The following is a 13,915-nucleotide window of genomic DNA, read 5'->3' as shown; positions in this document are numbered from 1 at the left end:
GAAAATGTGGTATCTATACACAATGGAATTTTATGCAGCCATGAAGAAGAACGAAATGTTACCATTCGCTGGTAAATGGATGGAATTGGAGAACATCATTCTGAGTGAGGTTAGCCTGGCTCAAAAAAACAAAAATCGTATGTTCTCCCTCATATGTGGACATTAGATCAAGGGCAAACACAACAAGGGGATTGGACTATGAGCACATGATAAAAGCGAGAGCACACAAGGGAGGGGTGAGGATAGGTAAGACACCTAAAAAACTAGCTAGCATTTGTTGCCCTTAACACAGAGAAACTAAAGCAGATACCTTAAAGCAACTGAGGCCAATAGGAAAAGGGGAACAGGTACTAGAGAAAAGGTTAGATCAAAAAGAATTAACCTAGAAGGTAACACCCACGCACAGGAAATCAATGTGAGTCAATGCCCTGTATAGCTATCCTTATCTCAACCAGCAAAACCCCTTGTTCCTTCCTATTATTGCCTATACTCTCTCTACAACAAAATTAGAGATAAGGGCAAAATAGTTTCTGCTGGGTAGTGATGGGGGGGAGCGGGAGGGGGTGGAGTGGGTGGTAAGGGAGGGGGTGAGGGCAGGGGGGAGAAATGAACCAAGCCTTGTATGCACATATGAATAATAAAAGAAAAAGGGAAAAAAAAATCAAATCACAAAAAAATATGAATAAGACTATTCATTTACTTTTTCTTCCATCAAACTTCTAGTGACTCCAATATTAATTCATATTTAACATTAGTTTGCATTGAACATTCCGTACTCACTTCTTTTTTTTTTTTTCCTTTTTCTTTTATTATTCATATGTGCATACAGGCTTGGTTCATTTCTCCCCGCTGCCCCCACCCCCTCCCTTACCACCGACTCCGCCCCCTCCCTCTCCCCCCCACCCCCTCAATACCCAGCAGAAACTATTTTGCCATTATTTCTAATTTTGTTGTAGAGAGAGTATAAACAATAACAGGAAAAGACAAGAGTTTTTGCTGGTTGAGATAAGGATAGCACCCATGTTTATTGTGGCACTATTCACAATAGCCAAGTTATGGAAATGGCCAAGATGCCCCACCACCGACGAATGGATCAAGAAAATGTGTTATCTATACACAATGGAATTTTATGCAGCCATGAAGAAGAACGAAATGTTATCATTCGCTGGTAAATGGATGGAATTGGAGAACATCATTCTGAGTGAGGTTAGCCTGGCCCAAAAGACCAAAAATCATATGTTCTCCCTCATATGTGGACATTAGATCAAGGGCAAACACAACAATGGGATTAGACTATGAGCACATGATAAAAGCAAGAGCACACAAGGGAGGGGTGAGGATAGGTAAGACACCTAAAAAATTAGCTAGCATTTGTTGCCCTTAACACAGAGAAACTAAAGCAGATACCTTAAAAGCAACTGAGGACAATAGGAAAAGGGGAACAGGTACTAGAGAAAAGGTGAGATCAAAAAGAATTAACCGTACTCACTTCTATGATAGCAGCATTAATGGCAGCTTGGAGAGCCACAAAACCTTCCTTCCAGAATATTGAAATGTCGCATTCAAGATCTTCATTTGTTTCAAAACAGTGAGCTTTGTGAGAAAAAAATAAAAAAGGAAACTCCACTATCACTATGGGTTATTTCAGTGCTAATTACAGGATATGGACTTTACAATGGCCCCAAATTTTAAACATTCTTATTTTGATACAAAGATCTATGAAAACATAAATTAAAATAATAGTTCTCAAAATGGATCAGCTAGTGCTCTCCCAGGGAACACTGTTGTGTATGTGTTATCACTGAGCCTTTTTTGACCATCTTCTGTGTTTGAGATACTACGTACTCATGTACAAAATGGAAAAATGAGACCCATTGAAGCGATTCTAAGAATGGAGGGAGGGAAGATCAGGAGAATGATGGAGGGGAATGAATTTAACTAAGATATATTGTAAACACTTTTGCAAATGTCACAATGTACCCCAGTACAACAACAATATAATAAAACTCAAAACAGAGTTTTGTGAAGCTTTTGCTGATTTTGTATTGTAAAAAAAAATATCTTTTTGTGTTTTTCAGAAGTTAGCAGGATCTAGTATTTTCTGAGAAATACTGAATTAAAGCTTGTTCAACATTATATATGACACAGGCATAATGGACACATGGAAGTTTGTGCTTATTATGCTTAAATCATATTGATCAGAGTGTCTTTTGAAGGCCAATGTTTATTTATTTTAAAACAAGAGACTTACATTGAATATTAAATTCTTTTAAGGAGATATTCTTAGTAAGATGAATTATAATTGTGTATAGGAATAAAATACACATTAAATTAAGATTTTATTTTTTATTAAAATTTCTTTGTATTTTTACATTTTTAAATTATCATATTATTGTTGTACTGGGGGTACATTGTGACATTTACAAAAGTTATTACACTATATCATAGCTGAATTCACTCCCTCCATCATTCTCTTTTATCCTCTCTCCCCCATTCCTGGAAGAGTTTCACCAGGTTTCATTTTCCATTTGCATATATGAATACATAATATTTCTACCATATTCACCTTCTGCATCCTTCTCTTATATTCTCCCCCTCCACTGGTTCCAACCTCCAGACAGGACCTGTTTTTACTTTACAGGGAATTTCACTGTACCATTTCCATGTAAATATGAATTATAACCTGAATTGGTTCATCCCCTTTATTTTTTTCTCCCTTCTACCTTAGTCCCCTGCTTACAGTGATCTCAACAGGTTTAAAAATTCTATATTCATTCTTGTATAGAAAGTACATCAACCATCTTCACCTTCTTAACTTTCTTCTTTTACCCTACTTCTTCCGATAGTATCCTCCCCTTAGTGTGATAAATTAAGATTTTAACTGTTAAAACTGACTTTAAAATATTTCTGGCACATGAATGACATAAAGAGACACACATGCAAGCTCTGTAAAATTGTAAAAATAAATCATTGCTGGATTCCATATGTTCGGTCTATGACGTGTTTCCCTGGAGCCAGCCTCTTAACTGGCTAATGGATTTCCTGAACTTACAGCTCATACATAATTAATTTTAAAAATTTAAACTATATTTAATCCATAAACCTCACCGTGTTCAGCAATGTGCACTTTGCTTCATTTGTTACACTTTATGATTTTGAAATTTATATAAATAGCCCTGTTTATTTATTTATTTTTATTCATTTATTCACATATGCATACATTGTTTGGGTCATTTCTCCCCACCCCCAACCTGGCCCTCACCCTCTCCTCCCCACCCCCTCTCATTTCCAGGCAGAACCTGTTCTGCCCTTATCTCTAATTTTGTTGAAGAGAAGACATAAGCATAATAAGAAAGACAAAGTGTTTTTGTTAGGTGAGTTTAGGGTAGCTATGCAGAGAGATTCCTAACTTGCTTTCATGTACAAATGTGTTACAACCCATGTTGATTCATCTCTACCTGACCTTTACACTGGTTCCTGATCCCCTTCTCCTGTTGTCCTCTGTCGCTTTAAGGTTTCTGTATTAGTTCCTCTTCAGGGGGAGCATCAAACACTTTCATGTTTTGAGTTTTCTACCTATCCACATACTTCCAGTATGTGCTCTACCCTTATCATGTGACCTAGGTCCAACCACATTGCTGTATTTGCCTAGATCTAAAGTCTACATATGAGGGAGAACATACAAATTTTGGTCTTCTGAGCCTGGCCAACCTCGCTCAGAATGAAGTTCTCCAGTTCCATCCATTTACTTGCGAATGACAAGATTTCATTCTTCTTCATGGCTGAGTAAAATTCCATTGTGTACAAGTGCCATATTTTCTTGATCCATTCGTCAGTAGTGGGGCATCTTGGCTGTTTCCATAACTTGGCTATTGTGAATAGTGCTGCAATAACATGGGTGTGCAGGTGTCTCTGGAGTAATCTGTGTCACATTCTTTTGGGTATATCCCCAAGAGTGGGATTGCTGGATCATATGGCAGATCTATGTTTGGATTTTTAAGAAGCCCCCCAATTTTTTTCCAGAGTGGTTGCACTAGTTTGCATTCCCACCAGCAGTGTAGGAGGGTTTCTTTTTCCCCACATCATTGCCAATACCTGTTGGTGGTGTTTTTGATGACGGCTATTCTAACAGGGGTGAGGTGGAATCTAAGTGTGGTTTTGATTTGCATTTCCTTTATGGCTAGAGATGGTGAGAATTTTTTCATGTTTTTTTTGGCCATTTGAATTTCTTCTTTTGAGAAAGTTCTGTTTAGTTCAGTTGCCCATTTCTTTATCAGTTCATTGATTTTGGGAAAGTTTAGTTTCTTAAGTTTCCTGTATATTCTTCTGGTTATCAGTCTTTTGTCTGATGTATAGCTGGCAAATATTTTCTCCCACTCTGTGTGTGGTCTCTTCACTTTAGAGGCCATTCCTTTTGTTGTGCAGAAGCTTTTTAATTTTATGAAGTCTCATTTGTCCATCCTTTCTCTTAGTTGCTGGGCTGCTGGGGTTCTATTGAGGAAGTCCTTGCCTATGCCTATTACTTCCAGAGTGTTTCCTGCTCCTTCCTGTACTAACTTCAGACTTTCAGGTCTGATATTAAGATCCTTGATCCATTTTGAGTTGATACTAGTACAGGGTGATAAACATGGATCTAGTTTCAGTTTTTTGCAGATGGACAACCACTTTTCCCAGCAACATTTTTGAAGAGGCTGTCTTTTCTCCATCGTATATTTTTGGCAACTTTGTCAAAAATAAGGTGGGTATAGTTGTGTAGATTCATATCCGGGTCCTCTATTCTGTTCCACTGGTCTTCATGTCTGTTTTTGTGCCAGTACCATGCTGTTTTTATTGCTATTGCTTTGTAATATAGTTTGAAGTCAGGTATTGTGATACTTCTAGCATTGCTCTTTTTGCTGAGTATTGCCTTGGCTATTCGCAGTCTCTTGTGTTTCCAAACGCACTTTAGGGTAGGTTTTTCAATCTCTGTGGTGAAAGTCATTGGGCTTTTGATTGGAATTGCATTAAACGTGTAGATTGCTTTTGGAAGTATAGCCATTTTTCTGTTTATTTTTTCTTCTTATAATTATAGAATCCCGATGCAGGAATGTGAAATGACCAGTGTGTTTTTCTACCCTGATATTGATGATAATTGGGTTAGTTTGTTTTTTCATTTTACCATTACAAAAACCTCTGTTGCTATGAAAATCCTGTATCTGTCTTCTTATGAATATGTGCATCATTCAGAATAGTCCATGATGTACTATAGTAACAATCTCCAATTCTCAATTATCACAACAAAAGTTTCTCTCTCACCTAGGCTACAAATTCATCAAATATCTTTGGTGGGAGGGTGTGCAGACTCTTCCACATCAAACTAAGGATCCTAAGAGGAAAGGTGTTTCCTCCAACTGGTAGCAGCATTGTCTGTATTATCTCTTATAGTTTGCAGAAGCAGGTGAGGAATTCCTACCTGTTTTTAAATGCCTTGAGTCTAAGCTACCTGCTTTTAGATTCTTATGTCCTCTTGCACGAGAGACAGGCTGCAAATCTTTAACACAGGAAGGAGAGTTTCTCTGAGATTCTTTTTTTTTTTTTCATTTTTCTTTTATTATTCATATGTGCATACAAGGCTTGGTTCATTTCTCCCCCCTGCCCCCAACCCCTCCCTTACCACCCACTCCGCCCCCTCCCTCTCCCCCCCCTCAATGCCCAGCAGAAACTATTTTGCCCTTATCTCTAATTTTGTTGAAGAGAGAGTATAAGCAATAATAGGAAGGAACAAGGGTTTTTGCTGGTTGAGATAAGGATAGCTATACAGGGCATTGACTCACATTAATTTCCTGTGTGTGGGTGTTACCTTCTAGGTTAATTCTTTTTGATCTCACCTTTTCTCTAGTTCCTGGTCCCCTTTTCCTATTGGCCTCTCTGAGATTCTTACCATGCTGGCTTATGCACATCTTCAACTTTCAGATTAAATTTCTCAATTTTATACAATTTAGAAATTATGTAATATTGGATAGATATTGTCTTTGCTACATAGTGCTGTCAAAACTTTTTATTGTTCTATTTTCTAACTTTTGCCAATCTGGTGAGTGTGAAATGATGTCTCATGTAGCTTCAACATACAGTTTTCTGATGTTAGTGAAAGTATGAGTGTCTCTGTGTGTTTATTCTTGATCTGTGTTTTGTGTTTTATAAAATTTCTGTCTATGTCTTTTGCTATTTTCCAGATTTTTGGTCTTTTTCATATTTAGTGAAAGGAAAACATTACATATTCTGGAATTCATTATTTTCTAGTTTTATTTTAACATTTTCCAAAACATTTGCCTTAAATTTTCACTATTATACATTGTCTTTTGATAAAAAGAATTCCTTGGTTTTAACATACATATATATATAGATATGCTTATATATGTACATGTATATTCATATATAGATATAGTGTGTTTGCTTGTTTTGCGTAAGCTGTTCTCTCTTCCAGCATTATAAAGCTCTTCTATATTGACTTCTAAAAGTTGTTTTTTATTGTTTTATTATTCATATGTGCATACAAGGCTTGGGTCATTTCTCCCCCCTGCCCCCACCCCCTGACTTCTAAAAGTTTTATAGACTTCTTTTCTTTTTCAAGTTCTTTACCTACAATTGACTGTTTCAGTGTGAGATAAATTCATTTTGTTCTTTATGGAGACACCATCTTCCCAGCAACTCCCCATGGTGATCTACGATCTGCAAATTCCTCTCAATTGTAGATGAGTGCTCGTGTGTATGTGAGAATTTCCCTGGGTTCTCTCTTTTATTTGTCTATATGTACCAATAACCAAATTGTTTTAAGTTCTCATAGCTTCATTTTTTAAAAAAGAGCATCTCAGCTATTCTGCACCCCCTTTAAAGGTAAATTTTGGAATAAATATGTCAACTTATGTGAAAAAGTCTATTATGACTTTTATTAGTTTACAGTATTTCAATAGGCACAGAATTCACCCACATAGTAGGCAGAATTCTAAAAATGACACCCATTATGACTCTTCCCCTCACCTGGTCCTCTCTCCTTTAAGTGTGAGTGGAACTGATTATGGTTTATCACTCCATGATTATATTGTAAAGTACAATATACCTCAGAGGAGGAGATGATCCAAGTGGGCCTAATGTCATCACATGAGTGCTTTAAAAGCAGGGATTTTCTCTAGCTGGTACCAGAAGGGCAGGTCAGAGAGACTTAAAACAAGAAAAAGATTCACTGTGCCACTGCTGACTTTGAAGATGGAGCAATCCATGGTGAAGAACTGGACAGTGGGTGTAATAGCTACCAAGAGTGACTGTAGCTGATAGTCAGCAAAGCAACAAAGGATCTCAGTCTTACAGTTTTAAGGAGCTGAATTCTATCAACATGAATGAGCTTGGAAGTGGATTCTTCACAGGAACCTCAAGATAAGAGTTCAATGTAGACAGTGCCTTCATTTTGGCATGTGAGATACTCAGCAGAGAAGCATTGAGCTCACTTGGATTTCTCCCTTACAGAATTGTGAGTCAACATGTGTTGCTTTAGGCCATGCAGTGTGTGATAATTTGTTACACAGCAATAGAGGACACAAGCCATCAAAGTCCCAAGAAATGTGGCATGTCATCCATTTGTTCTGGTCTTGAATAAAGTTTTATACTTTTTTCTGTAAGACTGATCTTATCTTTTCTAGAAATTTTTTCTCCAAGAGAAAAAATTAGTTGCTATTATTTAATGTATTATTTAGTTAGTTGATAATATGATTTAAAATCACATTTTCCAGCTAAATATTGCTAGTATTTCTTATCTTCTATGGCATTGTTTTTTATTCTTATATTTTTATTCCATCTCCTATTATTTAACATTTTAGATGTGCATATTATATATTTGCAGTTTTATAATTGGGTTAGGAATGATGTATTCATCTTGGTTGATTCCCCAAACTCTCTGTCTTGTCTTTGCATATTGGAAAGTAAGTTTATATTAAAAGATATTCTGTCTTTGTGACCTGCATTGAGGCTGCACGTTTCTAGAGAGTATGTAAAATCTTTCTGCTAGGCACCCCAGTGTCTGACCAACCAAGGAACACTTTATTTATATTTCTAGTTGGGATTTCCAAACTGATGGGCACACTAGTAAAGAACTCCAAACCCAGGAGAAAGTATACTGAGACCTATCATTTCTCAGAGAAGAATTCTTTTTATCATCCAGAACCCAAGGGAAGATAAACAAGTTTCCTTTTGTTTATCTTCTGTCAACAGGCGATCATTTTCCTGTCTACTCTTCCACTGAGTATGTAATCTCTCCAGATTCCAAATTAATGTAGAAACACCATCTTGCTAAAACCTAAGAGTTCCTCATCTGTTCCTATGTAGCTACTAAAACTCAAATCTCTTGGTTGCTGAGACTGGAGGTTACTATCAATACTAACTATAACCTCTTACTCCACAGTGGTACCCTCTTCACCATAGACCTTTGATAATTTCTTTTACTTTTATATTATCATAAGCATTTAAAGAGAGGTTTGCTGTATTTAATATATAAACAACTTCATTTTACCTTAACAATCAAATATTACAGCTGTTTATTTCATATAATATATATGTATATGTACATACATGTGTGTAAATGTAAATATATACATATATAAGTAAATGTCTATATATATGTGTGTGTATACATATATATATGTTAGTATACTCAGAAATGAATATCCATTTTTATAGGGATTGTCTAATTTTACATACTAACAGCTATTCCCACAAATGACTAAAGAAAGAATTGAAGTAAAATATAGTAGAATTATATAGTTGGAACGTTACCTGTATGATCCTTGTGTTCCTTCTTCATTGGAATCTTTTGTCCCAACAAGAATTTCAGGTGATAGGAATATGTGCCTGTAAAAATGACCCTTACTATTTCATCAGGATAATGTGCTGTTAATTCTTTAATACTTTCTTCATCTGGCAGTCCCAAAACTTTTTTACCTGCCAATCAGAGAAGGAAATATTATTGTGAATCAATTACTTGAGAGAAACAGTTTACTAGAGTTCCTTATGTAAAAAGAAATGTACTCAAGTATTGGCTTTGAATAAGTTAGGCAATCCAAAAGGTTGGAAGAGATATTTCTACAGTTCTATATAGACAGTGACAGATGGAACACGTGAAAACTGGTTATTTTATATTTATATGTTGCAATTATTTAGCCAATTTCAATAATATAAAATATATACTATGCCAATTAAATTATTCACAAAAGGATTAGTATTCCAATAAATCTAAAATGGTAGTTATATACATATATATTTAAACTTCAATTCAGCACTGATTTACAGTAGGTGGAAATAGTTATACAACATTATTTCCTTTTACAAACCTTGAAGGTGTGGTTAATAAGTTCAAAAAAGAATGGAAGTTTTCAAAATATGTAGGGTGCCTATGTTGACATCACTAAAAGAATCCCACTTTTCTGAGATATCATGTTCAATACCATCTTGACTGAAAGAATGAGAAAGAATGCAACACAAGTCCTGGGTTAGGATGGAAGTGTTGAAGATGGAGGTGGAGGGAGCAGGTAGCTTGTGTTTTCATAGAATTAAATTTTATTCTGGAGTCTACTCCTCACATTTGTATGATCATGAGTAAGTCACTTACTCTTTTTCAACTTGATATCTATGTTTATAAACTGGTGTTAATAAGATCTATTATTATAGGATGTTAAGAGTATAAAATAATATAATACAGAAGAATATTATTACAAAATAATATTCTACTACTATAGGATAATGTACTTGCAAAAATCTAGCATATGGTACCATCATTATTCCATGTTCCTTTGATGAAGGTGCTGTTGAGAAATACAAGTTTATGACATTAGGTCCTTCAAGAGGACAGCTATGAAAAAAATTGAAAGCAAACACATCTCAGGACAGGCTGAGAGATGGGCTTTACTTAGGTTTGCAGCTCAGCTCAGAGTCTGATCCTGAATCAGAAATGAATTCTGTGTTGTTAGGTAAGATGGAACAGTGTAGACATTCAGATTCAGGCATCAGTAGTGGTGAGGTGGTTGGGGAGGGACTATGGGAGGGCAAGTTTGGAACAGTTCACATTTACTTGGCTTGGCAGTGTGCAGTGAAGCATGGGCAGGAAGGAAAACCCTAACACGGTCAGGAAACTCAGGGCACAGGGACTCCTAATAACAGGAGTCTGAACATCAATTATGAAAAGTGTGGACTACTGAATAGTGATTTCAGTCAAGAGGTCAGAATCCAAGCACAAAAGTAATGGTTGCCTGGACTGGAGGTGAATTATGGACAGAGGTTGACAAAGAAAGTGAAGAGAGGTACTGTAGATTTCTGCTGCTTTAAAACAAAACATCCTCCCTCTCTCCTTTCTTTCTTCCTTTCTTCCTCCCTCCCTCTCTTCTTTCCTTCCTTCCTTCCTTCTCTTTCTTTCTTTCCCTCCCTTCCTCCCTTCTGTCTCTCTCTTTATATATAAAATCTTTCTGCATTACTGAGCATTGAACTCAGAGCCTCCTGTTTGTTAGTCATCTGTTACTTGAGCCACACCCCCAGCCCTCTTTGTTTTTGAGATGGTTCTTGCTAATTTTTCCCTGAGCTGAACTTGAACTTGCAAACCTCCTGCTTTTAATCAAATGTCCTCTGACTCTTAAGTCCAGTTTTTTTGGCCTCTGTGCCAGGCCATTTCTTTAATTTCAGTAAATTGCCACAGAAATTATCTTGACAGTGATCATTTTCTTCTTATTTGTCATTGATAAGTACCTTTAACACTGAAGGGCGAGAATCTGAAACAGAATACTCAATAGACTACTTAAATATAGTAAGGAAATCTTTGTGGTGTTAAAGGGTAAGGATAAAATTCTTATAGTGAAGAAATTAAGAAAAAACTGCTCTTTGTCTAAATAGCAGGCTAACAGTAGAGCAACTATCTCATTCTAGTAAGAATGTTTTTCATGGCTGCATGCCAAAAAACAAAAACAAAAACAAAAACAAACCATCCCTAAACACTCCTGCTCTTCAAAGAACACCAATATATATGTTTTCCCTGCTTCCCTAAACCCTGCAGGAGATCAGCAGGTTTTGTTTCTTTGACTGATCATGTGCCCCAAATAGTAATCTCTTGATTCACAAGCAACTTACTCAATTTTGAGTTAGATGTTCTTTCCAACAAAAAAAAGGTATATTCAAATTTCGTACTCCAGAAATTTTGATAAATGACATGATTTTATCAACTGATATGAAAATTAAATATATGCATCCGTGGTCAAATGAACCAAATATTGACATTAGATGTTCCTCTTGGGTTGCTAGAAAACTCACCTGTCATGAAGGAGGTATTGGCTACTTTATTCATTATCTTGTGGGTTACATTGGTGACAGGAGCATATGCAATTGTAAATTTAGATCCATTAAATGAATCTACTCTTCCCAGATCCATGTTATGCAGTGAAGAAAAATCATTAACTTGGTGACCATTAGGATACAGGTATAATAAAAGCAGAAGGAACAATGAGTTCATCCATTCCTACACAATCCAAGAAAAAGACTAAAGTTACGATTTCAAATTATTCATGCACAACCATGTTGTCACAGAGGTTTATCTCTTGGTTCCTATTTAAAATTTCAATACATCCCACAGATGAACCATTTAAAATATTATGGTACAAACTCAGCAATCTAATTTCAACCAACTATTAATAGGAATTCAAATGTATTGAGCCAAAGTACTGGTGCTAAGGCATGCACTGATTGCCAGAAAATATGAAATCCAACAGGAAAAGTGGTTTGAAATTATGACCAGCTCATGTTGCTTTGGTGACCCACTCATGAGTATTTGATTCTGCTGAAAGCCTATGTGTTGAAAGATGGCTCTAAGGCATTGCTCACTTAGTAGTGATGCAGTAACTGTTTGCCAAGATTCCGGACTTGAACCAAACTCAATATAATTCCAGCAATCTGAAGAATACTATCTTGGGTTGTTAATTATAAATCCTGATCACTTGTAAACTCCCAGTAAGAAATCAGTTTATTTTCAAAATGAATAATCTTAGAAAAAATTCATGATGCATATATAGTATAATTCACATTTAGTTAACAAACAAACTAAAAATGCTACCCAGGCCAGATACGCTAGCACGTGTTTGCAATCCTAACACTTGGGAGACAGAGGCAGGAGGATCATGAGTTTGAGACCAGCCTGGACTCAAAACAAAACAAAAAACCAAATGCTACCCAGCCATATCTATCTGACCTAAAAAAAAAAAAAAAACCTATCAAAGCTCAAACAGACTTTTTGTTGCATGGTAAGATTATAAACTAAAGCTGATTTTCTTCTTGGCACTGAATACATTTGAAGTCTTTCTATTTTAAAAAGAGAAAAATTAAAAGAGAAAATGCAGGTTGCCTATTTCTTCCTGCTGCTTTGTTTATCATATCTTTAGAAGGTCACTACCTTAACCCTAGTGTCTATGAGTGGGAACACTATTAAAAATATGACCGTTGGCTTTTAGTGTATTTATTTATGACAAAATTTAGTGCTTTTAGACCTCCACTGATAAGTCTTTGCCATTTTTAACAGATTCATAGTCTCGTAAACAGCTGCTTCTGCTATATAAAGAATTTACTTATTTAGTCTTGGTGTGTGGGGAGATATCCAAAAATGAATATCCTCAGGAAATATACATTTTCCTATTACAAATCCAAAGGGACATAAATATTGAATCATACCATTAAGGTCTCTCTTTTCATTCTCCATTTCTTAAGAAGGTTCTTGTGTAGTAAAGCCCGAGTTTGTTGATACACACTTACTTCTTTCTTACTCATGTTGCCCTGTTTAATGAGAAAGAAGGGGAGAAAATAAAGTGAACATGAAGTTTCCTAATAAGAAGAAATACCTTGTAAACAAAAAAGACTACCATGCAAACTCCGTTTTCAGTCAATGTCTAGGATCTGAGTATTCCCAAGTAACCATTTTATCATGCCCATTCTGTCCTTTCTCCAGTCTCAGACTCGTTCCATCATCTGTGTGGGATGCCCTCTGCCCATTACTGACTTTCAGCTTCAAATTCACACTTCATATAGCCTGCTCTATGAAAATGGATCTGAGCCTTTATTGATTGGTTTTTTCCTTTCTGTCATGGTGCTGAGTTTTGTCAGTAGAAGACTTTTTTTAGTCTCTTTCTAATGCTATTACAATACCTAAGGCTGAGTACTTTGAAAGTGTAGAGGTTGATTTGGTTCACAATTCCGGTGGCCAGAGGGTCCAAACAGCATGGTGCCGGTGTCCTTTGGTGAGGCTACCCTGGCTGCATCACAGTGTGGTGGAGAGTGGGAATCCCTTTCTGATTGCGTACAGAAAGTGCCAAGCACGTGAGGTGAACTTGCTTTATAAAACAACTTGTTCTCATGAAAGCTAGCTCACTTCACAGGACTAGCATTAATCCCTTCCAGCACTGTACCCTGGATGACTTAACGCGTACTCTGGAGCTGGGCGAATGATCACATGCCGCTGATTGCATCAGTAGCCCCAATTCTTCTCTGCTTGTGTTCATGAGACCCTTTGGGAACTTTGGGGTTCCTTCCATAAAGATAGACTATTCCTTTGACCAATAGAAGGAGATGGGCGTGGTGGTGTGTTAGATGGGAAGCCTTGGGTGAATCTGCTTGCTCTCTTGTGTCTCTACTATTTCTGTAAGAGCGAAGATGGGCCAACCTGCGGGTGGATGAAAGGCACGTGAAACAGAACTGAGTTGTCCCAGCCATCTAGTGGAAGGCCTAGTCAGTTATTTCCCAGAGACATGACCAAGCCCATTCAAGGCTAACAGCCTCCTGGGAGTCACCCCAGGCATCTCAGCTATAAATGCCTATATGTATGTGTGCATTATTGCTTTTCTCATGCAACATAAATGTAGCTATA

The 13,915-nt window shown here is 36.6% G+C and overlaps 1 protein-coding gene across 1 annotated transcript in view; it reads right to left on the bottom strand.

Moving 5' to 3' along the window:
- The window catches only part of LOC109700500 (ABC-type organic anion transporter ABCA8), a 69,267-nt gene that overhangs the window by 51,989 nt on the left and 3,363 nt on the right, over window positions 1–13,915 (bottom strand). Inside the window, exons 2-5 of the mRNA XM_020185700.2 lie at window positions 12,727–12,828; window positions 11,320–11,524; window positions 8,803–8,967; window positions 1,490–1,593 (exon numbers count right to left, since the gene is read on the bottom strand). Coding sequence (XP_020041289.2) covers window positions 1,490–1,593; window positions 8,803–8,967; window positions 11,320–11,524; window positions 12,727–12,822 — 570 coding nt within the window. The 5' untranslated portion in view covers window positions 12,823–12,828. The remainder of the gene's footprint in view (window positions 1–1,489; window positions 1,594–8,802; window positions 8,968–11,319; window positions 11,525–12,726; window positions 12,829–13,915) is intronic.

Source organism: Castor canadensis, chromosome 11, assembly GCF_047511655.1.
Source record: "Castor canadensis chromosome 11, mCasCan1.hap1v2, whole genome shotgun sequence".
Classification (NCBI taxonomy): domain Eukaryota; kingdom Metazoa; phylum Chordata; class Mammalia; order Rodentia; family Castoridae; genus Castor; species Castor canadensis.
Note: the sequence above shows the minus strand (reverse complement) of the source record. Positions and strands in the feature narration are given on the sequence as shown.